This window comes from Somniosus microcephalus, chromosome 24 (assembly GCF_052327205.1).
Source record: "Somniosus microcephalus isolate GS21.2 chromosome 24, FLI_Smic_1.0, whole genome shotgun sequence".
Lineage (NCBI taxonomy): Eukaryota > Metazoa > Chordata > Chondrichthyes > Squaliformes > Somniosidae > Somniosus > Somniosus microcephalus.
This window is the reverse complement of record NC_141010.1, coordinates 3,876,187-3,902,662: the sequence shown is the minus strand read 5'-3', so window position 1 is coordinate 3,902,662 and position 26,476 is coordinate 3,876,187. Positions and strand designations below refer to the sequence as shown.

General features: G+C 49.9%; 1 protein-coding gene across 1 annotated transcript in view; it reads left to right on the top strand.

Moving 5' to 3' along the window:
- Window positions 1-2,577: 2,577 nt before the first annotated feature.
- Window positions 2,578-26,476, top strand: part of LOC147100964 (C-C chemokine receptor type 7-like) — a 43,509-nt gene continuing 19,610 nt past the window's right edge. Inside the window, exons 1-2 of the mRNA XM_085966075.1 lie at window positions 2,578-2,955; window positions 23,741-23,784. Of these exons, the coding sequence (XP_085822201.1) occupies window positions 2,940-2,955; window positions 23,741-23,784 (60 nt within the window). The 5' untranslated portion in view covers window positions 2,578-2,939. The remainder of the gene's footprint in view (window positions 2,956-23,740; window positions 23,785-26,476) is intronic.

The window sequence follows — 26,476 nt, the reverse complement described above, 5'->3', positions numbered from 1 at the left end:
AAGGTGGGGTGGAGGGTGAGAAGGTGGGGTGGAGGGTGAGAAGGTGGGGTGGAGGGTGAGAAGGTGGAGGGTGAGAAGGTGGGGTGGAGGGTGAGAAGGTGGGGTTGATGTGTCAGAAAGGTGACAGGGATAATTTTCCTGTTCCTAAAAATGCTTCTACTCACCATGTTTCAGTGGGATAATCACCTTGCCCCATTATGGCACCAACCCATTGCCATCTGTCAGAGAAGGGGGGGCAGAACCTTAAAATTAGAGCCAGGCCGTTCAGGGGCGATGTCAGGAAGCACTTCACACAAAGGGCAGTGGAAATCTCTCCCCTGGGACTCAATTGAAAATTTCAAAACTGATATTGAGAGATTTTTGTTAAACAAGGGTTATAGAACCAAGGCGGACAGATGGAGTTATGATACAGATCAGCCATGAGGGGCTGAATGGCCTCCTCCTATGTCCAATGCCACAGTTAACATCTGCATTATTCTCTGAAGGATTTCACTCCATGTCCTCTGATTGTTTTTTTATTCATTGGATATGGGCATTGCTGGCAAGGCCAGCATCTATTGCCCATCGGAAGATGATCTTGAACCACTGCAGTCCATGAGGTGAAGGTTTTTTCACAACTGAGTGGCTTGCTGGGCCATTTCAGAGGGCAGTTAAGAGTCAACCACATTGCTGTGGGTCTGGAGTCACATAGAGGCCGAGACTGGGTAAGGACAACAGGTTTCCTTCCCTAAAGGACGTTAGTGAGCCCAATGGGTTTTTATGACAATCCAGTAGTTTCACAGTCACCATTACTGATGCTAGTAATTATTCCAGATTTATTTAATTAACTGAATTTAAATTCCCCAGCTGCTAGTGGTGGGATTTGAACTTACAGACTCAGGATTTCAACTAGAGGTTGCTGGATTACTAGTCCAGTAATATGACCACTATGCTACTGTTCCCATAGCAGTAAGTTGCCCTTCACTACTTTAACCCAAGCAGCCATTACCTCGGGTAAGCCTTGAGAGTGTCGATGTCCAGCAGGGCTCACTGGACAGCGATTAACAGCTGGAACCCCGGCAGAGTTCTCCACTTCCTTAACCCAGGGGCACCGCGACCAGTGGAACCAGGACAGTGGATGTGATCAGCCAACAGTTCCTGGCCTACCTGTTTCTGCGAATCACTGGACTAACTTTCGAAGCTAGATTCAAAGAGCTGAGGGTAGGCTTGAGGCTGGGGTCCGACAATAATGTTAACCTTTTGAGCATTTGCTCAGAAAAAGTTATTCATTGTTACAAATTGATTTGGGAGTTTCAAATGTTTCTTCTCAGATGGCTCCTTCCACTCACTAAATCACCTTCACTGAGGAAGTGCCAGTTTGGTGGCTGAGGTTTATAAGTTGGCCTGTCAAACAATTCGCTGTTGGTATTGAATTGATGTGGGTCTACTTCTGCCATGCATCCCTCAGCCTCCATTATCCTGTGAAGGTAAACCATCATTTGCCAACTTCCCTAACCCACCTTCGCCACACGGACTGCAGCGGTTCAAGAAGAAGGTTCACCACCACCACCTTCTCGGGGTAACAAGGGATGGGCAATAACTGCCGGCCTTGATAGTGACGCCCACATCTCGAGAACGAATTAACAAAAGATGTGTATTTAAAGTTTGTCACAGTTACTGAGAGTCACTGGCTGGGATTCCGATACGGTTTACTTGTGTTTTTTTAAATTCATTCACGGGATGTGGGCGTCGCTGGCAAAGCCGGCATTTATTGCCCATCTCTAGTTGCCCTGGAGAAGGTGGTGGTGAGCCACCTTCTTGAACCGCTGCAGTCCGTGTGGTGGAGGTGCTCCCATGGCGCTGACTTTGTCGTAGAGATCTGTTACAACTGAGTGGCTTGGCTCGGCCACTTCAGAGGGCAGTTAAGAGTCAACCACTTTGTTGTGGAGTCACCTATCGGCCAGACCGGGTAAGGGCGGCAGATTTCCTTCCCTAAAGGACATGAGTGAATCCGATGGGTTTGTCTGACAATTCGGTAGTTTCATGGTCACCGTTACTGATACTGGCTTTTTTCAAATTCCCCAGCTGCCGTGAACTCACGTCTCCGGATCATTACTCCAGGCCATTGAATTACTCGTCCAGTAACAGAACTAATACGCAAATGGTCCCCTAAAGAGTATGTGAGGATAGGGCACAGTTTAAATTCTTTCTTTGCCGGGAAGTCTGTTCTTGGGGTATTGACATTATGGACAGAAGCTGACAGGTATTGAACTTTACAGACGATTGCAGTTTTATTAGGAAATTGTAGACACATTTTATACTCTCCAAACCAAAGGTCATGTTTGAACAAATGTAAAAATCCCTCTCTGTCTCTGTGGTGAAGCTGTGAATCCCCAGTCCTGTGACATTACCAAAAATTCTGTGTCATTCAGACCTGGGAGGCTTGGACAGCCCCTGGTGTCCAGTTGCCTCGTGTTATTGTTCTAATAATGTTGCAAATCCCCATGTAAACTTCAGAAATTGCATCAAGTCTTTTTAATCAGCTGATAGGGAAGTCCCTGACTAGACCGCCTTCCTCCATAGCCCTGCCCCAGTTGATTAGCCTACAGCTTGCCAGAGAATGACAAAATTGAACAGTCTGTCATGTGGTGAAACAGAGCTTACAAACCCCAAGAGTAATCAAAGTGACACAGACTCTGAGAGAGTCGCACATGCAGAGAGTTTCAGAGTCTGAGAGAATCGCACATGCCGAGAGTTTCAGAGTCTGAGAGAACAGCACATTCAAAGCTACAGGCTTAAAGAGTGAGAAGGCACCTGCCCAAAGGGAGAAAGTCAAACTCTCCAGGAGATCTCAGGATTTCACTGGATCACATTCACAAGACAGAACTGCTAGTTTCTCTGCGTGAAACAGGTGTCTGAAGAGAATTCACTGACGTTCTGCAGCCTTTACTGAGCCAATCATGGCAGGATCCAGATGTGAGTAAACTTCATTTTGTTCCTCTGAATGTTTGCAGGTGTCTCACATTTCTGTGTGGAAAAGCCTCATTTAGAATATTGTGAAACATCCTGGGGCAGTGTGTGGTCAGCAGTAGTACATGTAAACCAGTAGGGGTGGTTTAGATGTGATTTAGTAATCGTTACAACGCCACCATTTGTGGGAGAGTGTAATGACAGCGTGACATGTTTACATAGGAAATTTCCATTCTAAATGTGGACATAGGAACTAATAGGAAGACATTGACAGCAAATGTGTGCAGATATATGATTTTTTAAATATAGTACAGATTATATAGCTAGATAATATCAAATATTAAATAAAGCAGGGACAAAATGTATGACTTTAAAATGGGGATTGAATGAGATCTGCTCACCACAGTGCAATTATGTCCCACCCGACTGAATATTACACTTGCTCTTGATGCCCAATGTTTAATAATGCGGGAGATTGGGTAATCTTACAAATAATGGCAAATTTTCCACTCTTGCTAAAGCCTCCCATTTCCTGCCCCTTCTTTATGTGTCCCTTTGGGTGAGACTCATTGCTGGATTCACGAAAACAGGACATGTACCCGGATCTCCTATGGTGTGATAGGCAGTTTATATATGAACTATGTTTTATATAATGTACAAGGATTCTATTCTCTCTGGTACACACTGATGTGATGTACACTGATTGTATTCTGTAGCAGACATAGTGACTGTGTTATTAATGAGACACATTATTGACTGTTACATCTTATATTCACTGACTACATTGCAGAGAGTATGTAGTGACTGTTTAATATGACAGGTACACTGACTGTTATATGTAATTATAAAGTGATACACAGTATTTACAGCACAGAAACAGGCCATTCGGCCCAACTGGTCCATGCCGGTGTTTATGCTCCACACGAGCCTCCTCCCACCGCCTCTGCACCTAAATTTACACTGAATGCATTTTATAATATGCACTTCTTGTATTCTACATGCTATACGCTCAGTATTATATACAACATACCCTGGCTGTGTTATATATAAGAGTAATGGGTAGAAAATCGCAAGCAATGTGGCTGCAATGTTTTAAATGCGCTAGCAACATGCAAGGCGGCAGTGACAGCACGGGCTTTGCAAACTTCACTCTATCGTGTTTAATAACTGCACTGTCTAAATTTATTATATACAGTATTCACTGACTGCACTGCATATAGTAGACATTGAATGTGTGTTATCTCTCTGACCAAGCTTTTGGTCACCTACCCTAATTTCTCCATATGTGGCTCGGTGTCAAATGTTTAGTTTTATTACGCTCCTGTGCAGCGCCTTGGGACGTTTTACTGCATTAAAGGCGCTATATAAATGCAAGTTGTTGTTGTTGTTATAGTAAACACTAGAAAGTATATCATGACTATATTTTATTTTATGCATGATTTTATTCTATAGAATATACACTGACTGTGTTCTACATAGGCGCTAATCAATCTCCAGTGACAGTGCTAGCAGTTAGAGGGTGCACTGATTTAGAAGGTCAGGAACATAATACCGTGTAAAGTGTAGGTATCTTTTAGGCATCAGAATTGACTTGTTGCTAACTGAAAACTTAAATTCATGCCGAGGTCAAATAAGAGACTGCAGATATTCTGGCTCCAGCCTTTTATAGTCCTGGAGAGTTCCTTTATTTCATTATACTTTTCTTTTTCAAAGTGTGACACAAAAAGTTGAGTGTGTCGCTTGAAGTGTGTCAGAGAGTGAGATGGACGGAAACAGTGCATTAGATATGACTCGTGAATCTCCCATAAACCACCCCAGGTAAATAGGCTGTGCACAACTACCAGTGACATTAAACCGTGCCGCACACTGGGCTAGATTAAAACTGGCGGCAGTGGATGGGCCACTTGTTAGACCCCCAGCCCACTGTCCTTTCATTATTTATGCTTCCTTCGCATTGAGAATTTCATAGAACATTATATCCAGGGGAAAATATTTAAAACAGGGCTTCGTAGAGCGGGCTCAAAAAGTGTTTAAAAAAATAATATTCACAATATTTTCACAGCACAATGATCAAGCCTAGAGTTACCGCCGCAGAACTTTCCTCAACCACTTGGGGGCTCCTGTGTAACGTCTGCTCACGACTAAGTCCAGGAGCGAGGGGACAGGGAAATGGAGCTGGGCCCAAGATCAGATCAGTCACGATCTCATTAAATGGTGCAGCAGGCTCGAGGGGCCAAATGGCCGACTCCTGCTCCTATTTCTTATGTCCTTATGTAGTGTGCACTATTCTAACATTGAGTGTGAATGGGGACAGTGCACTATTCTAACACTGAGTGTGAATGGGGACAGTGCACTATTCTAACATTGAGTGTGAATGGGGACAGTGCACTATTCTAACACTGAGTGTGAATGGGGACAGTGCACTATTCTAACATTGAGTGTGAATGGGGACAGTGCACTATTCTAACATTGAGTGTGAATGGGGACAGTGCACTATTCTAACACTGAGTGTGAATGGGGACAGTGCACTATTCTAACACTGAGTGTGAATGGGGACAGTGCACTATTCTAACATTGAGTGTGAATGGGGACAGTGCACTATTCTAGCACTGAGTGTGAATGGGGACAGTGCACTATTCTAGCACTGAGTGTGAATGGGGACAGTGCACTATTCTAACACTGAGTGTGAATGGGGACAGTGCACTATTCTAACACTGAGTGTGAATGGGGACAGTGCACTATTCTAACACTGAGTGTGAATGGGGACAGTGCACTATTCTAACACCGAGTGTGAATGGGGGCAGTGCACTATTCTAACACCGAGTGTGAATGGGGACAGTGCACTATTCTAACACTGAGTGTGAATGGGGACAGTGCACTATTCTAACACTGAGTGTGAATGGGGACAGTGCACTATTCTAACACCGAGTGTGAATGGGGACAGTGCACTATTCTAACACTGAGTGTGAATGGGGACAGTGCACTATTCTAACACTGAGTGTGAATGGGGACAGTGCACTATTCTAACATTGAGTGTGAATGGGGACAGTGCACTATTCTAACACTGAGTGTGAATGAGGACAGTGCACTATTCTAACACCGAGTGTGAATGGGGACAGTGCACTATTCTAACACCGAGTGTGAATGAGGACAGTGCACTATTCTAACACTGAGTGTGAATGGGGACAGTGCACTATTCTAACATTGAGTGTGAATGGGGACAGTGCACTATTCTAACACTGAGTGTGAATGGGGACAGTGCACTATTCTAGCACTGAGTGTGAATGGGGACAGTGCACTATTCTAGCACTGAGTGTGAATGGGGACAGTGCACTATTCTAGCACTGAGTGTGAATGGGGACAGTGCACTATTCTAGCACTGAGTGTGAATGGGGACAGTGCACTATTCTAACACTGAGTGTGAATGGGGACAGTGCACTATTCTAACACTGAGTGTGAATGGGGATTGTGCACTATTCTAGCACTGAGTGTGAATCGGGACAGTGCACTATTCTAACACTGAGTGTTTTTTTTAATTCATTGATGGGATGTGGGTGTCGCTGGCTAGGCCTGCATTTAGTGCCCATCCCTAATTGCCCTTGAGAAGATGGTGGTAAGCCGCCTTCTTGAACCGCTGCAGTCCATATGGTGAAGGTACACCCACAATGCTGTTAGGAAGGGAGTTCCAGGATTTTGGCCCAGCGACAGTGAAGGAACGGCGATACAGGTCCAAGTCAGGATGGTGTGTGGCTTGGAGGGGAACTTGTAGGTGGTGATGTTCCCATGCATCTGCTGCCCTTTTCCTTCTAAGTGGTAGAGGTCGCGGGTTTGGAAGGTGCTGTTGAAGAAGCCTTGGCGAGTTGCTGCAGTGCATCTTGTAGATGGTACACACTGCAGCCACAGTGCGCCGGTGGTGGAGGGAGTGAATGTTGAAGGTGGTGGATGGAGTGCCAATCAAGCGGGCTGCTTTATCCTGAAATGGTGTCAAGCTTCTTGAGTGTTGTTGGAGCTGCACTCATCCAGGCAAGTGGAGAGTATTCCATCACACTCCTGACTTGTGCCTTGTAGATGGTGGAAAGGCATTGGGGAGTCAGGAGGTGAGACACTCGCCGCAGAATACCCAGCCTCTGGCCTGCTCTTGTAGCCACAGTATTTATATGGCTGGTCCAGTTCAGTTTCTGATCAATGGTAACCCCCAGGATGTTGATAGTGGGGGATTCAGCGATGGTAATGTCATTGAATGTCAAGGGGAGATGGTTAGAGTCTCGCTTGTTGGAGATGGTCATTGCCTGGCACTGAGTGTGAATGAGGACAGTGCACTATTCTAACACTGAGTGTGAATGGGGACAGTGCACTATTCTAACACTGAGTGTGAATGGGGACAGTGCACTATTCTAACACTGAGTGTGAATGGGGACAGTGCACTATTCTAACACCGAGTGTGAATGGGGGCAGTGCACTATTCTAACACCGAGTGTGAATGGGGACAGTGCACTATTCTAACACTGAGTGTGAATGGGGACAGTGCACTATTCTAACACTGAGTGTGAATGGGGACAGTGCACTAATCTAACACTGAGTGTGAATGGGGACAGTGCACTATTCTAACACTGAGTGTGAATGGGGACAGTGCACTATTCTAACACCGAGTGTGAATGGGGACAGTGCACTATTCTAACACTGAGTGTGAATGGGGACAGTGCACTATTCTAACACTGAGTGTGAATGGGGACAGTGCACTATTCTAACATTGAGTGTGAATGGGGACAGTGCACTATTCTAACACTGAGTGTGAATGAGGACAGTGCACTATTCTAACACCGAGTGTGAATGGGGACAGTGCACTATTCTAACACCGAGTGTGAATGAGGACAGTGCACTATTCTAACACTGAGTGTGAATGGGGACAGTGCACTATTCTAACATTGAGTGTGAATGGGGACAGTGCACTATTCTAACACTGAGTGTGAATGGGGACAGTGCACTATTCTAGCACTGAGTGTGAATGGGGACAGTGCACTATTCTAGCACTGAGTGTGAATGGGGACAGTGCACTATTCTAGCACTGAGTGTGAATGGGGACAGTGCACTATTCTAGCACTGAGTGTGAATGGGGACAGTGCACTATTCTAACACTGAGTGTGAATGGGGACAGTGCACTATTCTAACACTGAGTGTGAATGGGGATTGTGCACTATTCTAGCACTGAGTGTGAATCGGGACAGTGCACTATTCTAACACTGAGTGTTTTTTTTAATTCATTGATGGGATGTGGGTGTCGCTGGCTAGGCCTGCATTTAGTGCCCATCCCTAATTGCCCTTGAGAAGATGGTGGTAAGCCGCCTTCTTGAACCGCTGCAGTCCATATGGTGAAGGTACACCCACAATGCTGTTAGGAAGGGAGTTCCAGGATTTTGGCCCAGCGACAGTGAAGGAACGGCGATACAGGTCCAAGTCAGGATGGTGTGTGGCTTGGAGGGGAACTTGTAGGTGGTGATGTTCCCATGCATCTGCTGCCCTTTTCCTTCTAAGTGGTAGAGGTCGCGGGTTTGGAAGGTGCTGTTGAAGAAGCCTTGGCGAGTTGCTGCAGTGCATCTTGTAGATGGTACACACTGCAGCCACAGTGCGCCGGTGGTGGAGGGAGTGAATGTTGAAGGTGGTGGATGGAGTGCCAATCAAGCGGGCTGCTTTATCCTGAAATGGTGTCAAGCTTCTTGAGTGTTGTTGGAGCTGCACTCATCCAGGCAAGTGGAGAGTATTCCATCACACTCCTGACTTGTGCCTTGTAGATGGTGGAAAGGCATTGGGGAGTCAGGAGGTGAGACACTCGCCGCAGAATACCCAGCCTCTGGCCTGCTCTTGTAGCCACAGTATTTATATGGCTGGTCCAGTTCAGTTTCTGATCAATGGTAACCCCCAGGATGTTGATAGTGGGGGATTCAGCGATGGTAATGTCATTGAATGTCAAGGGGAGATGGTTAGAGTCTCGCTTGTTGGAGATGGTCATTGCCTGGCACTGAGTGTGAATGAGGACAGTGCACTATTCTAACACTGAGTGTGAATGGGGACAGTGCACTATTCTAACACTGAGTGTGAATGGGGACAGTGCACTATTCTAGCACTGAGTGTGAATGGGGACAGTGCACTATTCTAACACTGAGTGTGAATGGGGACAGTGCACTATTCTAACACAGTGAATGGGGACTGTGCACTATTCTAACACTGAGTGTGAATGGGGACAGTTCACTATTCTAACACTGAGTGTGAATGGGGACAGTGCACTATTCTAACACTGAGTGTGAATGGGGACAGTGCACTATTCTAACACTGAGTGTGAATGGGGACAGTGCACTATTCTAACATTGAGTGTGAATGGGGACAGTGCACTATTCTAACACTGAGTGTGAATGGGGACAGTGCACTATTCTAACACAGTGAATGGGGACAGTGCACTATTCTAACACTGAGTGTGAATGGGGGCAGTGCACTATTCTAACACTGAGTGTGAACGGGGACAGTGCATTATTCTAACACTGAGTGTGAATGGGGACAGTGCACTATTCTAACACTGAGTGTGAATGGGGACAGTGCACTATTCTAACACCGAGTGTGAATGGGGACAGTGCACTATTCTAACACTGAGTGTGAATGGGGACAGTGCACTATTCTAACACCGAGTGTGAATGGGGACAGTGCACTATTCTAGCACTGAGTGTGAACGGGGACAGTGCACTATTCTAACATTGAGTGTGAATGGGGACAGTGCACTATTCTAACACCGAGTGTGAATGGGGACAGTGCACTATTCTAACAGTGAGTGTGAACGAGGACAGTGCACTATTCTAACACCGAGTGTGAATGGGGACTGTGCACTATTCTAACACTGAGTGTGAATGGGGAGCTGCTATCTCCCTGTTTCTGTGTTCCTATCTAGGCCGCACTCCCCCGATCCCTCGCTCCCCGTCCCCTGTATTGACTGGGCCAGTAATGATGGAGTTTGAGTTTGTGGTCGGGCAGTTTGCATGTCTGTGCAGCAGGAAGCGCGCGCCATGAATCATTAAACCCTGTGGTTATACCCGGCGTGTGACCTGATCTTCACTGGCTTAATGACATGTGGCTGGTGAAAAGTGAGAGCATGGCTTGTTTCTTAGTCAAACTTCATGATGTTTATCTCATGCGATTCTTATAAATCTTCAACTGGGAGAGTCCCAGACACACAGCGGCAACTGTGAATAATAACAAGACTCTCTCATTCTGCCACCTCAGCCCCAGCTCCAGCCCCAATCTGAACAATGTCCGAGTGTGATTTTTGAGCTGTTAGTTTTTAACTGTTTCTAGATAACCCTCATCTTCTCGTCTCCACTACCAACTGTCTCCTTAAACCCCTCTCCCCTCCCCCATCCACCCGCACCTTCAATAACAAGTGCGAGGAGCTCATGGATTTCTTTGTTCCTAAGATTGAGACCATCCGTTCAGCTGCCTCTGCCGCTTCCTTCCCTTCCCCTAGCCCACCGGGCCAAACCTCCCCCAAGGTTCCCCCCTGCCCTAGCCCTGAACTCGCAACTTTCTCTAGTTTCTCTCCTCTCTCCCTACATGCCCTCCCCAAGCTCATATTGTACATCAGACCCACCTTCTGCTCTCTTGACTCCATTCCCATTAAGCTGCTGACCACCCAACTTCCCTTCCTGACCCCTATGTTAGCTGATATTGTTAACGGTTCTCTCTTCTCAGATACTGTCCCCCTCCCTTTCAAATCTGCCCTCATCACCCCTCTCCTCAAATAACTCACCCTTGACTACTCTGTCCTACTGCTCCATCTCCAACCTCCCTTTCCTCCAAAGTCCTTGAGCCATGTTGCTGCCAAATCCATGCCCATCTTTCCTACAACTCCATGTTGGAATCCCTCCAATCAGAGTGGTGAACCTGTGGAATTCTCTACCACAGAAGGCTAGAGGCCAATACATTAAATATATTCAAGAAGGAGTTGGATATATTTCTTGAGGCTAAAGGGATCAAGGGGTATGGGGAGAAGGCAGGGACAGGGTACTGAATTTGGATGATCAGCCATGATCTCATTAAATGGCGGGGCAGGCTCGAGGGGCCGGATGGCCTACTCCTGCTCCTATCTTCTGTGTTTCTATCAGGTTTCCACCCCATCACATTATTGAAACAGAAACAGCCCTAATCAAAGTTCTACATGACTTCCTCTGTGACTGTGACCATGGTAAACTAGCCCTCCTCATCCTCCTTGACCTGTCTGCAACCTTTGACACATTTGACCACACCATTCTCCTCCAACGCCTCTCTTCCGTTGTACAGTTCAATGGGACTGCTCTCGCCTGGTCCCACCCTTATCTATCCGATCGGAGCCACAGTATCTCCTGCAATGGCTTCCCTTCCCATCATCCCTTTGACCCCTGAGCTGCCTCTGTGTTGTCAGAAAACTTGTCTGAAATATAAACAGAAAATGCTGGAAACACTCAGCAGGTCAGGCAACATCTGCGGTGAGAGAGAAACAGAGTCAATGTTTCAGGTCGATGACCTTTCACCAGAACTGGCAACGGTTAGACATATAGCAGGGTTTAAGCAAATACAGGGGCGGGGAAAGGGGGGAGGGGAGGAAAGAACAAAAGGGAAGGTCTGTGATAGGGTGGAAGGCAGGAGAGATTAAATGACAAAAGGGATGATGGTGCAAGATAAAAGGAGATGGTAATGGGACAAGTAAAGAAACAAAAGACGGGTCTAGAGGAGGTGTAAATGGGAATATCAGAATCATCAACAACAGCTGTCCGAAAAAATGGGGGCAGTGGTTATGATGTGAAATTGTTGAACTCGATGTTGAGTCCAGAGGCTGTAAAGTGCCAATCGAAAGATGAGGTGCTGAACCCCAAGCTTACACTGCGCTTTGTTCGAACACATCTAGACCCATCTTCATTTAGAAAGACACGGATTAATCAGGGATAGTCAGCACGGATTTGTTAAGGGAAGGTCGTGTCTGACAAACTTGATTGAATTTTTTGAAGAGGTAACAAGGAGGGTAGATGAGGGTAGTGCATTTGACGTAGTGTATATGGACTTTAGCAAGGCTTTTGATAAGGTTCCACATGGCAGACTGGTCATGAAGTTAAAAGCCCATGGGATCCAGGGCAAAGTGTCAAGTTGGATTCAAAACTGGCTCGGAGACAGGAAGCAGAGGGTAATGGTTGATGGGTGTTTTTGTGACTGGAAAGCTGTTTCCAGTGGAGTTCCACAGGGCTCAGTACTAGGTCCCTTGCTTTTTGTGGTGTATATCAATGATCTAGACTTGAATATAGGGGGTATGATTAAGAAGTTTGCAGATGATACTAAAATCGGCTGTGTGGTTGATACTGAAGGAAGCTGTAGACTGTAGGAAGATATCAATAAATTGGTCAGGTGGGCAGAACAGTGGCAAATGGAATTCAATCCGGAGAAGTGTGAGGTAATGCATTTGGGGAGGGCTAACAAGGAAAGGGAATACACATTAAATGGTAAGACACTGAGTAGTGTAGAGGAACAAAGGGACCTTGGAGTGCATGTCCACAGATCCCTGAAGGTAGCAGGCCAGGTAGATAAGGTGGTTAAGAAGGCATATGGAATGCTTGCCTTTATTAGCCGTGGCATAGAATACAAGAGCAGGGGGGTTATGCTTCAACTGTATAAAACACTAGTTAGGCCTCAGCTAGAGTACGGCGTGCAGATCTGGTCACCACATTACAGGAAAGATGTGATTGCACTAGAGAGGGTACAGAGGAGATTTACAAGGATGTTGCTGGGAGTAGAAAATCTTAGCTCTGAGGAAAGACTGGATAGGCTGGGTCTGTTTTCCTTGGAACAGAGGAGGCTGAGGGGAGACCTTATTGAGGTGTATAAAATTATGAGGGGCCTCGATAAAGTGGATAGAAAGGACCTATTTCCCTTAGAGGGGTCAAAAACCAGGGGGCACAGATTTAAAGTAATTGGAAGGTTTAGAGGGGATTTGAGGGGAAATGTCTTCACCCAGAGGGTTGTGGGGGTCTGGAACTCACTGCCTGAAAGGGTGGTAGAGGCAGGAACCCTAACCACATTTAAAAAGTACTTGGATGTGCACTTGGGATGCTCTAACCTGCAGGGCTACGGACCAAGAGCTGGGAAGTGGGATTAGGCTGGATAGCTCCTTGTTGGCCAGCGTGCACACGATGGGCTGAAATGGCCTCCTTCCGTGCTGTAACTTTCTGTGATTCGTTCTATGAACAGTGTAGGAGGCTGAGGACAGAGAGATCAGAATGGGGCAGAAAATTAAAATGACAGGCGATCAGAAGCTCAGGGTCACGCTTGTGGACTGAACGGAGGTGTTCCGCAAAGCGGTCACCCAATCTGCGTTTGGTCTCCCCAATGTAGAGGAGACCGCATCGTGAGCAGCGAATACAGTATACTGGATTGCAAGAAGTACAAGTAAATCGCTGTTTCACCTGGAAGGGGTGTTTTGGGCCCTGGACTATGGGAAGGGAGGAGGTAAAAGGACAAGTGTTGCATCTAAAGGGGTTTGACTGACATGCATTCCTGGAAGAGCTATCATTTTCTCCAGTTAAATATGGGGATGAATGAAGCCATTGTCTTCATTTACTGCCAGAAAATCTGTTCCCTATCCACCGACTCCATCCCTCTCCCCCGTCACTGTCTGAGGCTGAACCAGACCCGTCGCAACCTCGCCATCCTATCTGACCCTGAGCTGAACCTCTGACCCCATCTTCGCTCCATCACCAAGACCGCCTACTTCCACCTCCATAACATCTCCCTGCCTCAGCTCCACTGCTGCTGAAACCCTTTGTTACCTCCAGATTCGACTACTCCAACGCTCTCCTGGCCGGCCCCCATCTTCCATCCTCTGTAAACCTGACTCATCCAAAACTCTGCTGCCCGTGTCCTAACTCGCACCCAGTCCCGTTCACCCATCACCCCCTGTGCTCACTGCCCCGTGTCCTAACTCGCACCCAGTCCCGTTCACCCATCACCCCCTGTGCTCACTGCCCCGTGTCCTAACTCGCACCCAGTCCCGTTCACCCATCACCCCCTGTGCTCACTGCCCCGTGTCCTAACTCACACCCAGTCCCGTTCACCCATCACCCCCTGTGCTCACTGCCCCGTGTCCTAACTCGCACCCAGTCCCGTTCACCCATCACCCTCTGTGCTCACTGCCCCGTGTCCTAACTCACACCCAGTCCCGTTCACCCATCACCCCCTGTGCTCACTGCCCCGTGTCCTAACTCACACCCAGTCCCGTTCACCCATCACCCCCTGTGCTCACTGCCCCGTGTCCTAACTCGCACCCAGTCCCGTTCACCCATCACCCCCTGTGCTCACTGCCCCGTGTCCTAACTCACACCCAGCCCCATTCACCCATCACCCCCTGTGCTCACTGCCCCATGTCCTAACTCGCACCCAGTCCCGTTCACCCATCACCCCCTGTGCTCACTGCCCCGTGTCCTAACTCACACCCAGTCCCGTTCACCCATCACCCCCTGTGCTCACTGCCCCGTGTCCTAACTTGCACCCAGTCCCGTTCACCCATTACCCCCTGTGCTCACTGCCCCGTGTCCTAACTCACACCAAGTCCCGTTCACCCATCACCCCTTGAGCTCGCTGCCCCGTGTCCTAACTCACACCCAGTCCCGTTCACCCATCACCCCCTGTGCTCACTGCCCCGTGTCCTAACTCACACCCAGTCCCGTTCACCCATCGCCCCCTGTGCTCACTGCCCCGTGTCCTAACTCACACTAAGTCCCGTTCACCCATCACCCCCTGAGCTCGCTGCCCCGTGTCCTAACTCACACCCAGTCCCGTTCACCCATCACCCCCTGTGCTCACTGCCCCGTGTCCTAACTCACACCCAGTCCCGTTCACCCATCGCCCCCTGTGCTCACTGCCCCGTGTCCTAACTCGCACCCAGTCCCGTTCACCCATCACCCCCTGTGCTCACTGCCCCGTGTCCTAACTTGCACCCAGTCCTGTTCACCCATCACCCCCTGTGCTCACTGCCCCGTGTCCTAACTCACACCAAGTCCCGTTCACCCATCACCCCTTGAGCTCGCTGCCCCGTGTCCTAACTCACACTAAGTCCCGTTCACCCATCACCCCCTGAGCTCGCTGCCCCGTGTCCTAACTCACACCCAGTCCCGTTCACCCATCACCCCCTGTGCTCACTGCCCCGTGTCCTAACTCACACCCAGTCCCGTTCACCCATCACCCCCTGAGCTCACTGCCCCGTGTCCTAACTCACACCCAGTCCCGTTCACCCATCACCCTCTGTGCTCACTGCCCCGTGTCCTAACTCTCACCAAGTCCCGTTCACCCATCACCCCATGAGCTCACTGCCCCGTGTCCTAACTCTCACCAAGTCCCGTTCACATATCACCCCCTGTGCTCACTGCCCCGTGTCCTAACTCACACCCAGTCCCGTTCACCCATCACCCCCTGTGCTCACTGCCCCGTGTCCTAACTCTCACCAAGTCCCGTTCACCTATCACCCCCTGTGCTCACTGCCCCGTGTCCTAACTCACACCAAGTCCCGTTCACCCATCACCCCCTGAGCTCGCTGCCCGTGTCCTACCTCACACCCAGTCCCGTTCACCCATCACCCCCTGTGCTCACTGCCCCGTGTCCTAACTCACACCCAGTCCCGTTCACCCATCACCCTCTGTGCTCACTGCCCCGTGTCCTAACTCACACCAAGTCCCGTTCACCCATCACCCCCTGAGCTCGCTGCCCGTGTCCTACCTCACACCCAGTCCCGTTCACCCATCACCCCCTGTGCTCACTGCCCCGTGTCCTAACTCACACCCAGTCCCGTTCACCCATCACCCTCTGTGCTCACTGCCCCGTGTCCTAACTCACACATAGTCCCGTTCACCCATCACCCCCTGTGCTTGCTGCCCCGTGTCCTAACTCACACCAAGTCCCGTTCACCCATCACCCCCTGTGCTTGCTGCCCCGTATCCTAACTCACACCAAGTCCTGTTCACCCATCACCCCCTGAGCTCGCTGACCTACATTTTAAAATTCTCAACCTCATGTTTAAATCCCTCATGGGTTCGCCCCTCCCTATCTCTGTAACCTCCTCCAGTCCTACAACCCTCCGAGATCTCTGCGCTCCTCCAATCTGGCCTCGAGTGCACCCACCCCCCCCGACACCCTTCGCCCCACCATTGGTGTCTGAGCCTTTAGTCGTCAAGGCCCTACGCTCTGGAATTCCCTCCCTAAACCTCTCCACCTCTCCACCTCCCTGTCCTCCTTTAAGACCCTCACACGCACTGTGTTAGGACCCCACTGCCGTGTTACTGGTGCTGAGCGCCCCACATTTGGAGTTGGGGTGAGACAGATTGCTCCATTCACTGTCTGCACTAGGCTGGACAATCACTCAGGTCAGAGTCCATTCACTGTCTGCACTAGGCTGGACAATCACTCAGGTCAGAGTTCATTCACTGTCTGCACTAGGCTGGACAATCACTCAGGTCAGAGTTCATTCACTGTCTGCACTAGGCTGGACAATCACTCAGGTCAGAGTCCATTCACTGTCTGCACTAGGCTGGACAATCACTCAGGTCAGAGTTCATTCACTGTCTGCACTAGGCTGGACAATCACTCAGGTCAGAGTTCATTCACTGTCTGCACTAGGCTGGACAATCACTCAGGTCAGAGTCCATTCACTGTCTGCACTAGGCTGGACAATCACTCAGGCCAGAGTTCATTCACTGTCTGCACTAGGCTGGACAATCACTCAGGTCAGAGTTCATTCACTGTCTGCACTAGGCTGGACAATCACTCAGGTCAGAGTTCATTCACTGTCTGCACTAGGCTGGACAATCACACAGGTCAGAGTTCTACGTTAAATCAGAAACACAGGAAAATACCAGCTTCCACTCGTTGGGGGTGAAGTCAATAGGAAAGGAAATTGGGTGAGGTGTGAAACAGGCTGACAATTCGCTCAGTGAGTTCCCCGCTACACCAGTTTCACCCCCCTTGTCTCTCTCGCTCTCTGTCTGTGTTTCGCTCTTTTCTCTCTAGCTTGTACTTTCTGTTTTCCTCTCCATTTTGGCAGCCTTTCATTCCCTATCTCACCCCCCGTGTTTCTTTCACATCGACTCCTGTCTCTCTCGCTCTCTTTGTCAGTCACTTGTTCTCTCATTCTCTGGCTTTGTCACTCACTCAATCTCTTTCTCGCTCTCCCTCTTACTCTGTTTCTCTCATTCTTTCTCTATTCTCTCTCTCTCATACTCTTTTTTGTTCATTCTCTCTCTCATATCTATTTCATTCTGTTTCTGTCTCTCATTTTAGCTCCTTCATTTCTGACTTTCAATACTTATTTCTTTCTCCTCAATCTCTCCCTCATTCTCTCTTTAGCTCTCTGTCTTCTCAATGTCAGTCTGACTCTCTCTCATCCTCGGCCCTTCTCATGCTCACATTCTCTATTTCAATCTCATTGTCTGTTTCATTTTCATTCTCTAACTCTCATTCTCTCTCTGACTCACTCTCAGTCCTTGTCTCTCGATCTAATTTTCTATTTCTCCCATTCTCTCTCTCTCTCATTCTTTGTCTCTCTATCGCTCTCCCTCATTTTCTCTGATTCTCTCATTGTTTCTCTATTATCTCTTTCCTGATCCCTCTCTCGGTCTTTCTCTCTCTGTCTTTCGTTCTCTCCCTCCCTTTCTTTTCCAATGCATCTGCCACTTTTTCCTTTGAACCAGAAAGCTCCCTCAGTGAGCATGACATTGCCCAGACACAAGTCACAAGAGATTGTTATTCTTCCCTCAGACACAGCAATGTCCACCCTCCCTCGCCCTCAGCGCCCCCTGACCTTCTGTCCACCCTCCCTCGCCCTCAGCGCCCCCTGACCTTCTGTCCACCCTCCCTCGCCCTCAGCGCCCCCTGACCTTCTGCCCACCCTCCCTCGCCCTCAGCGCCCCCTGACCTTCTGCTTTGGGCAAGTTTGGAAAGTAGACATAAATTGGGAATATGTCTGAATTTTCGCAAATCCCAAATAAAGACACAGGGTATTCTGCGGTTAAGGATTCTTGTATATTTAGAATGACAAACTTGGAAATATTGTACATGTAGATCCAAGATTAAACAGTTACTAAATCAGGAAGCAAACAGTTGCAGAATTGGTGACTGCGATTCGAGTTTCGAAGCTTCCTGTTTGATCAAATCACCAGCATCTCATTGATTGAAGCTGCCAGCCATTGGAGGGTCAGTACTGAGGGAGCGCTGCACTGTCGGAGGGACAGTACTGAGGGAGCGCTGCACTGTCGGAGGGGCAGTACTGAGGGAGCGCCGCACTGTCGGAGGGGCAGTACTGAGGGAGCGCCGCACTGTCGGAGGGGCAGTACTGAGGGAGCGCTGCACTGTCGGAGGGTCAGTACTGAGGGAGCGCCGCACTGTCGGAGGGTCAGTACTGAGGGAGCGCCGCACTGTCAGAGGGTCAGTACTGAGGGAGCGCTGCACTGTCGGAGGGGCAGTACTGAGGGAGCGCCGCACTGTCAGAGGGGCAGTACTGAGGGAGCACCGCACTGTCAGAGGGGCAGTACTGAGGGAGCACCGCACTGTCGGAGGGTCAGTACTGAGGGAGCGCCGCACTGTCTGAGGGTCAGTACTGAGGGAGCACTGCACTGTCAGAGGGTCAGTACTGAGGGAGCGCTGCACTGTCGGAGGGGCAGTACTGAGGGAGCGCCGCACTGTCGGAGGGTCAGTACTGAGGGAGCGCCGCACTGTCGGAGGGTCAGTACTGAGGGAGCGCTGCACTGTCGGAGGGGCAGTACTGAGGGAGCGCCGCACTGTCAGAGGGGCAGTACTGAGGGAGCACCGCACTGTCGGAGGGTCAGTACTGAGGGAGCACCGCACTGTCGGAGGGGCAGTACTGAGGGAGCGCTGCACTGTCTGAGGGTCAGTACTGAGGGAGCACTGCACTGTCGGAGGGTCAGTACTGAGGGAGTGCCGCACTGTCTGAGGGTCAGTACTGAGGGAGCACTGCACTGTCGGAGGGTCAGTACTGAGGGAGCGCTGCACTGTCGGAGGGTCAGTACTGAGGGAGCGCTGCACTGTCGGAGGGGCAGTACTGAGGGAGCGCTGCACTGTCGGAGGGTCAGTACTGAGGGAGCGCTGCACTGACGGAGGGGCAGTACTGAGGGAGCGCTGCACTGTCGGAGGGGCAGTACTGAGGGAGCGCTGCACTGTCGGAGGGTCAGTACTGAGGGAGCGCCGCACTGTCGGAGGGGCAGTACTGAGGGAGCGCTGCACTGTCGGAGGGTCAGTACTGAGGGAGCGCTGCACTGTCGGAGGGTCAGTACTGAGGGAGCACGGCACTGTCGGAGGGGCAGTACTGAGGGAGCGCCGCACTATCGGAGGGGCAGTACTGAGGGAGCGCCGCACTGTCGGAGGGTCAGTACTGAGGGAGCGCCGCACTGTCGGAGGGTCAGTACTGAGGGAGCGCCGCACTGTCGGAGGGTCAGTACTGAGGGAGCGCCGCACTGTCGGAGGGTCAGTACTGAGGGAGCGCCGCACTGTCGGAGGGTCAGTACTGAGGGAGCGCTGCACTGTCGGAGGGGCAGTACTGAGGGAGCGCCGCACTGTCAGAGGGGCAGTACTGAGGGAGCACCGCACTGTCAGACGGGCAGTACTGAGGGAGCACCGCACTGTCGGAGGGTCAGTACTGAGGGAGCGCCGCACTGTCGGAGGCTCAGTACTGAGGGAGCGCTGCACTGTCGGAGGGGCGGTACTGAGGGAGCGCCGCACTGTCAGAGGGGCAGTACTGAGGGAGCACCGCACTGTCGGAGGGGCAGTACTGAGGGAGCGCTGCACTGTCTGAGGGTCAGTACTGAGGGAGCACTGCACTGTCGGAGGGTCAGTACTGAGGGAGCGCCGCACTGAGGGTCAGTACTGAGGGAGCACTGCACTGTCGGAGGGTCAGTACTGAGGGAGCGCCGCACTGTCTGAGGGTCAGTACTGAGGGAGCACTGCACTGTCGGAGGGTCAGTACTGAGGGAGCGCCGCACTGTCGGAGGGGCAGTACTGAGGGAGTGCCGCACTGTCGGAGGGGCAGTACTGAGGGAGTGCAGCACTGTCGGAGGGGCAGTACTGAGGGAGCGCCGCACTGTCGGAGGGGCAGTACTGAGGGAGCGCCGCACTGTCGGAGGGGCAGTACTGAGGGAGCGCTGCACTGTTGGAGGGTCAGTACTGAGGGAGCGCTGCACTGTCGGAGGGGCAGTACTGAGGGAGCGCCGCACTGTCGGAGGGGCAGTACTGAGGGAGCGCTGCACTGTCGGAGCTGCTGCCTTTCAGATGAGATGTTAAACCGAGGCCCTGTCTGCTCTCTCAGATGGCTGTAAAAGATCCCATGTCACTATTTTGAAGAGGAGCAGGGGGAGTTCTCCCCGGTGTCCTGGCCAATGTTTATCCCTCAATCAGCATAACAAAAACAGATTATGTTGTCATTTATTTAATTGCCATTTGTGGGATCTTGCTGTGCACAAATTAGCTGCCACATTTCCTGCATTACAACAGTGACTACACTCCAAAGGCACTTCATCGGCTGTGAGGCACTTTGGCATGTCCTGAGGATGTGAAAGGCGCTATAGAAATGCAAGCTCTTTCGCTCCCTCTGTCTCTCTCTCACTGGTAATTTCCTCAGGGATTCTCCTGGTCTCCCACTGAAGTTACGGCAATTGATTGGGAGAGATTTCCAGCGATAGCCTCTCTCTCTCTCTCTCTCTGGCTTTCTTCCTTCTCTGTCTGATTTTACCCAGTAAAGTAATTAGGAGTGCGCTAGCAGTAGAACTTCGTCATGACGTAGTTTGTAATAATCGTGTTATTTTGAGACATTTTGTATTCCTCACCCTCACAGTTTCTCAGAATGAGGCGGACTTTCCCTTCAGTTTAAATCTTCGCTGTAAGAGCTGATGGAACATGCTGAACTGGGAAGTTAGATATGTTGCTGTTTGCTCCCAGCTGCCGATCACACAATCTAGTTATTCTGCTGCAGCCTCTCCGTTCTGTGTGGTTCCCCTCCCAGAGAACCTCACAATAACTCTGCCCAGGTGGGTTCTTGTAAAACAATTAACAAAACAGTTAAACGAATTTTAATAACAAGACCATGACTTGTTTAAGACTTTCTCAGTATGAGTGACAGAAAACATGAATTGTCTTGATCTCATTTCATAGAATCACTCAGCACAGAAGGAGGCCATTCGGCCCATCCTGCCTGTGCCGGCTCTGTGAAAGAGCTCTCCATTTAGTCCCCCTCCCCCCTGCTCTTTCCCCACAGCCCTACAAATGTTTCCCCTTCAGGTATTTATCCAATTCCCTTTTGAAAGTTACTATTGAATCTGCTTCCACCGCCCTTTCAGGCAGCGCGTTCCAGGTCACAACAACTCGCTGTGTGAGAAAATGTTTCCACATCTCGCCTCTGGTTCTTTTGCCAATTCCCTTAAATCTGTGTCCTCTGGTTACCAACCCTTCTGCCACTGGAAACAATTTCTCCTTATTTACTCTATGTTCTAATGAATGAAACCAACAGCAAAAAAACACAGATGATCTGGTCATTTATCACATTGCTGTTTGTGGGGCTTGCTGTTTGTGGGGCTTGTGGGGCTTGCTGTTTGTGGGGCTTGCTGAGCTCAAATTGGCTGTCGCATTTCCTACATTACAACAGTGACCACACTTCAAGAAGTATTTCATTGACTGTAAAGCGCTTTGGGACGTCTGAGGTGGTGAAAGGCGCTACAGAAATGCAAGTCTTTCTTTATGAAAAAGTGTCTTAAACTTTTATTTGTCTTGTGAACAGGAAGCACAGTTGCTGCTAATTATGTCCCAAAGTCATTGCAAGGAAATGGTGCATTTGTAATCAAACAATATGGTTTGTAAAACACAACAATCAGATCCAAATCAGCATTAATTTCGTGGAGACTAGAGATTTGCTTAACACCACTGATAGTCATCTCCCCACTCAGTAACCTGGCACGCGTGTATTAAGGACACCATCAGATCAGTTCAGTGTGAATACTCGACACACTTTAGACTTCTTTCTGTGACTTCATTCACCAGCAGTGTCTGTTCATTCACTGCAGATCAGATAAGCAGCCGAACAGGAAGCACCTGATGTCAGCTGACACCTGCACATCTCTCTTCAGATTTTTGATTCACTTGTGGTCTAGCCAAGGGAACATTTTCACTTTTTGCATCAAATGCTAACCTAGGTCAAGCACAAGTAAAGCATCCCCAGGGCAGGTATAGGGACAGAGTGATTGTAGCTGATCTGTATCTTAACTCCATCCACCCGCCTTCGTTCCGTAACCCTTGATACCCTCACCCAACAAAAATTTATCAATCTCAGTTTTGAAATTTTCAATTGACCTCCAGCCTCCACAGCTTTTTGGGGGAGAGAGTTCCAGATTTCCACTGCCCTTTGTGTGAAGAGGTGCTTCTGACATCAGGGTGGCAGCACGGTGGCATAGTGGTTAGCACTGTTGCCTCACAGCGCCAGGGACCCGGGTTCGAATCCGGCCTCGGGTGACTGTCTGTGTGGAGTTTGCACATTCTCCCCGTGTTTGCGTGGGTTTCTTCCGGGTGCTCCGGTTTCCTCCCACAGTCCAAAGATGTGCGGGTTAGGTTGATTGGCTATGATAAATTGACCCTTAGTGTTAGGGGGATTAAATACGTGGGGTTACGGGGATAGGGTGGGATATGTGTCGGTGCAGGCTCGATGAGCTGAAATGGCCTCTATCTGCACTGTGGGGTTTCTGTGATTCTGTGATCACCCCTGAACGGCCTGGCTCTAATTTTAAGGTTCTGCCCCCTTGTTCTGGACTCCCCCCACCAGAGGAAATAGTTTCTCTCTATCCACCCGATCAACTCCTTTAATCATCTTAAACACCTCGATTAGATCACCCCTTAATCTTCTAAACTCGAGGGAATACAAGCCCAGTCTGTGCAACCTGTCCTCGTAATTTAACCCTTTTAGCCCCGGTCTCATTCTGGTGAATCTGCGCTGCTCCCCCTCCGAGGCCAATATATCCTTCCTGAGGGGCGGGGCCCGGAACTGAACCCAGTTACTCCAGAGGGGGTCTGACCAAGGCTCTGTACAGCTGGAGCATCCCTTCCTCCCCTCTGTATTCCAGCCCTGGAGATAAAGGCCAACATTCCATTCGCCTTTTGAATTATTTTTGACCCTGTCCACCAGTGTTTAGTGATTTCTGAACTTGGGCCCCTAACTCTCTCGGCTCCCCCACAGCTCCCAGATTCTCACCGTTTAGGAAACACTCTGATCAATATTTCTTGGGTCCACAGTGGGCGACCTCACACTTCCCCACAATGAACTCCATCTGCCACAGTTTTGCCCATTTTCTTTGCACACACTTGTTTATTAGGCTGTATAACTGGGCGGGGCGGTTGGAGGTGGGAGATCATGTGACGAAACGCCCAAGAATGCATCCCACCGTAGTTGGGAACCCCATTCCGAGCTGGGGCTCCGAGAGTTGCCACGGCCGAAGAGAAGGTCACACAGCGCACAGCAACCGCCACGGAAATCACTGCAATATATATTTATTATAATATGTAATTGGGACGAATTTTATTGTAATTGAAAGTCCTTGATCATTCCGCATTGCCCCAAATACTGAAGAGGAGAAGGGTTGCTCTGCTGCCAGCCAATCCCAGGCCTCGGGAACATGGGCCATTTTATCAGGTTAGTGGAGAAGCCTGACTGTCTATTAACTAGTCCCTCTGTCTATCGCTCTCTCTGCAGGTGCTCTTCATTACACCATCCTCAGTCTGAGCCTTCTGTCTCAGGTAAGTCAGCAGTTCTATCACCATGTAAACAGTGACAGGTGAGCAGGTCCATACAGTGAGATAGTGACTGATCCCAGTCAATGTGTCCACACTGCAACAGTGTAGAGGGAGCTTTACTCTGTATCTAACCCGTGTTGTACCTGCCCTGGGAGTGTTTGATAGGACAGTGTAGAGGGAACTTTACTCTGTATCTAACCCGTGCTGTACCTGCCCTGGGAGTGTTTGATGGGACAGTGTAGAGGGAGCTTTGCTCTGTATCTAACGCGTGCTGTACCTGCCCTGGGAGTGTTTGATGGGACAGTGTAGAGAGAGCTTTACTCTGTATCTAACCCGTGCTGTACCTGCCCTGGGAGTGTTTGATGGGACAGTGTAGAGGGAGCTTTACTCTGTATCTAACCCGAGCTGTACCTGCCCTGGGAGTGTTTGATGGGACAGTGTAGAGGGAGCTTTACTCTGTATCTAACCCCGTGCTGTACCTGCCCTGGGAGTGTTTGATGGGACAGTGTAGAGGGAGCTTTACTCTGTATCTAACCCCGTGCTGCGAGTGCTTGATGCTGCTATAAACTGGAGGCTGCATTGTCCATCTTCCATCACTGTGAGGAGCACAAACATTTATAATGACTTGAATTGTATTGGCAGGTAGATAAAGACGTAGAAATGGCTGGCAGTAGTTCACGTGCTTAAATGAGCATAAAGTACAAGGATAAAGAGGGAGTGATAAATTTGCATGTGGCACTGATTCGATCACAGTTGGAGTATCTCATTATAGAAAGGACTAGCTGGGGGGCCCCAGCGTTGCCTAGGCTTTTTTGAAGAACGGCAGTTTACAGGGCCGCGCAGTTGACGGCCGGCCGCTGCTGCTCCCCCGCTCTGTGTCTCGGGCCGAGCGGTTGTCAGGCCCGGCCCGGCCCGGCCCGAGTGAGCCCAACTCACCTCCCGCTCCGGTGGGCCGGGAGTGGGATACTGTGCCAGAGCCACAATGTGGGGGTTTGTGGTGCTGGTGTTGTCGCTGTCGGTATGAAAAAAATGTCGGCGGCTTTTCGGGAGGCTGCAGGATTAGGCCCGCCCACACACGGAATGAAACGCCCCCCGTGACGCACCAATTGGTCAACCATCAGGTCACTGAACTGTAGGATTGGTCAACCATCACGTCACTCAATGCTAATGAGCGGTAGGATTGGTCAACCGCTAATGAGCGGATTTTTGAACGTTTTTTGTATGTTTTCTGAACAATTTTTGTCTGACCAAAAAGTAAATACACCTATGACACTCCCCTGATCATCAGCTTTCTTTTGATACAACAAATGTGTAGGTACGCTCTATAACTTTTGAGTGTATAGCGGACAGACAGACAGACATACAGACAGTTGTTGGAGTATGGAAGCCTTTCCACAAGTGGTTGAGGCAGAGACCATGGCATCTTTTACGGGAAAATTGGTTAAAGATTTGAATTGGAGGAAGATAGAGATGGAGGAAGAGGAAGAGGAGGGCTGTGGGATTGCTCGAGCAAAGAGCTAGCAAAGACATGATGGGCCGAATGTGCTGTAAGAATCTGCTTCTATTGATGATAACAGTAAATCAATCAAAATATCCTGATGTTGCTGCACTCGGGGCTGAGGGTGGGGACAGGCGGTGCCACACTTAGAGAGTTTCAGGTGTTTTGCGGTTAATTACTGAATGTTGTGCAGAGTGTTAACTGTAGAATGGGGCAGGATGTGGTGAGATAGTACATCGAGAGAGGGACACACATCCCAGCACAGACTGTAGATCGAGAGAGCTTCACAAATCCCAGCCCATTTCAAAAGGCAATCAGACCTGACTAATATTTTCTGTGCACTCCCCCCGCTCGCCCCCACCTGAAAACACTGACTCTCACTGGGGTACAGTTCCACAGGCACTGACTCTCACTGGGGTACAGTTCCACAGACACTGACTCTCACTGGGGTACAGTTCCACAGACACTGACTCTCACTGGGGTACAGTTCCACAGACACTGACTCTCACTGGGGTACAGTTCCACACACACTGACTCTCACTGAGGTACATTACCACAGACACTGACTCTCACTGGGGCACAGTTCCACAGACACTGACTCTCACTGGGGCACAGTTCCACAGACACTGACTCTCACTGGGGTACAGTTCCACAGACACTGACTCTCACTGGGGTACAGTTCCACGGACACTGACTCTCACTGGGGCACAGTTCCACAGACACTGACTCTCACTGGGGTACAGTTCCACAGACACTGACTCTCACTGAGGTACATTACCACAGACACTGACTCTCACTGGGGCACAGTTCCACAGACACTGACTCTCACTGGGGTACAGTTCCACAGACACTGACTCTCACTGGGGCACAGTTCCACAGACACTGACTCTCACTGGGGCACAGTTCCACAGACACTGACTCTCACTGGGGCACAGTTCCACAGACACTGACTCTCACTGGGGCACAGTTCCACAGACACTGACTCTCACTGGGGCACAGTTCCACAGACACTGACTCTCACTGGGGTACAGTTCCACAGACACTGACTCTCACTGGGGTACAGTTCCACACACACTGACTCTCACTGGGGTACAGTTCCACGGGCACTGACTCTCACTGGGGTACAGTTCCACACACACTGACTCTCACTGGGGTACAGTTCCACGGGCACTGACTCTCACTGGGGTACAGTTCCAC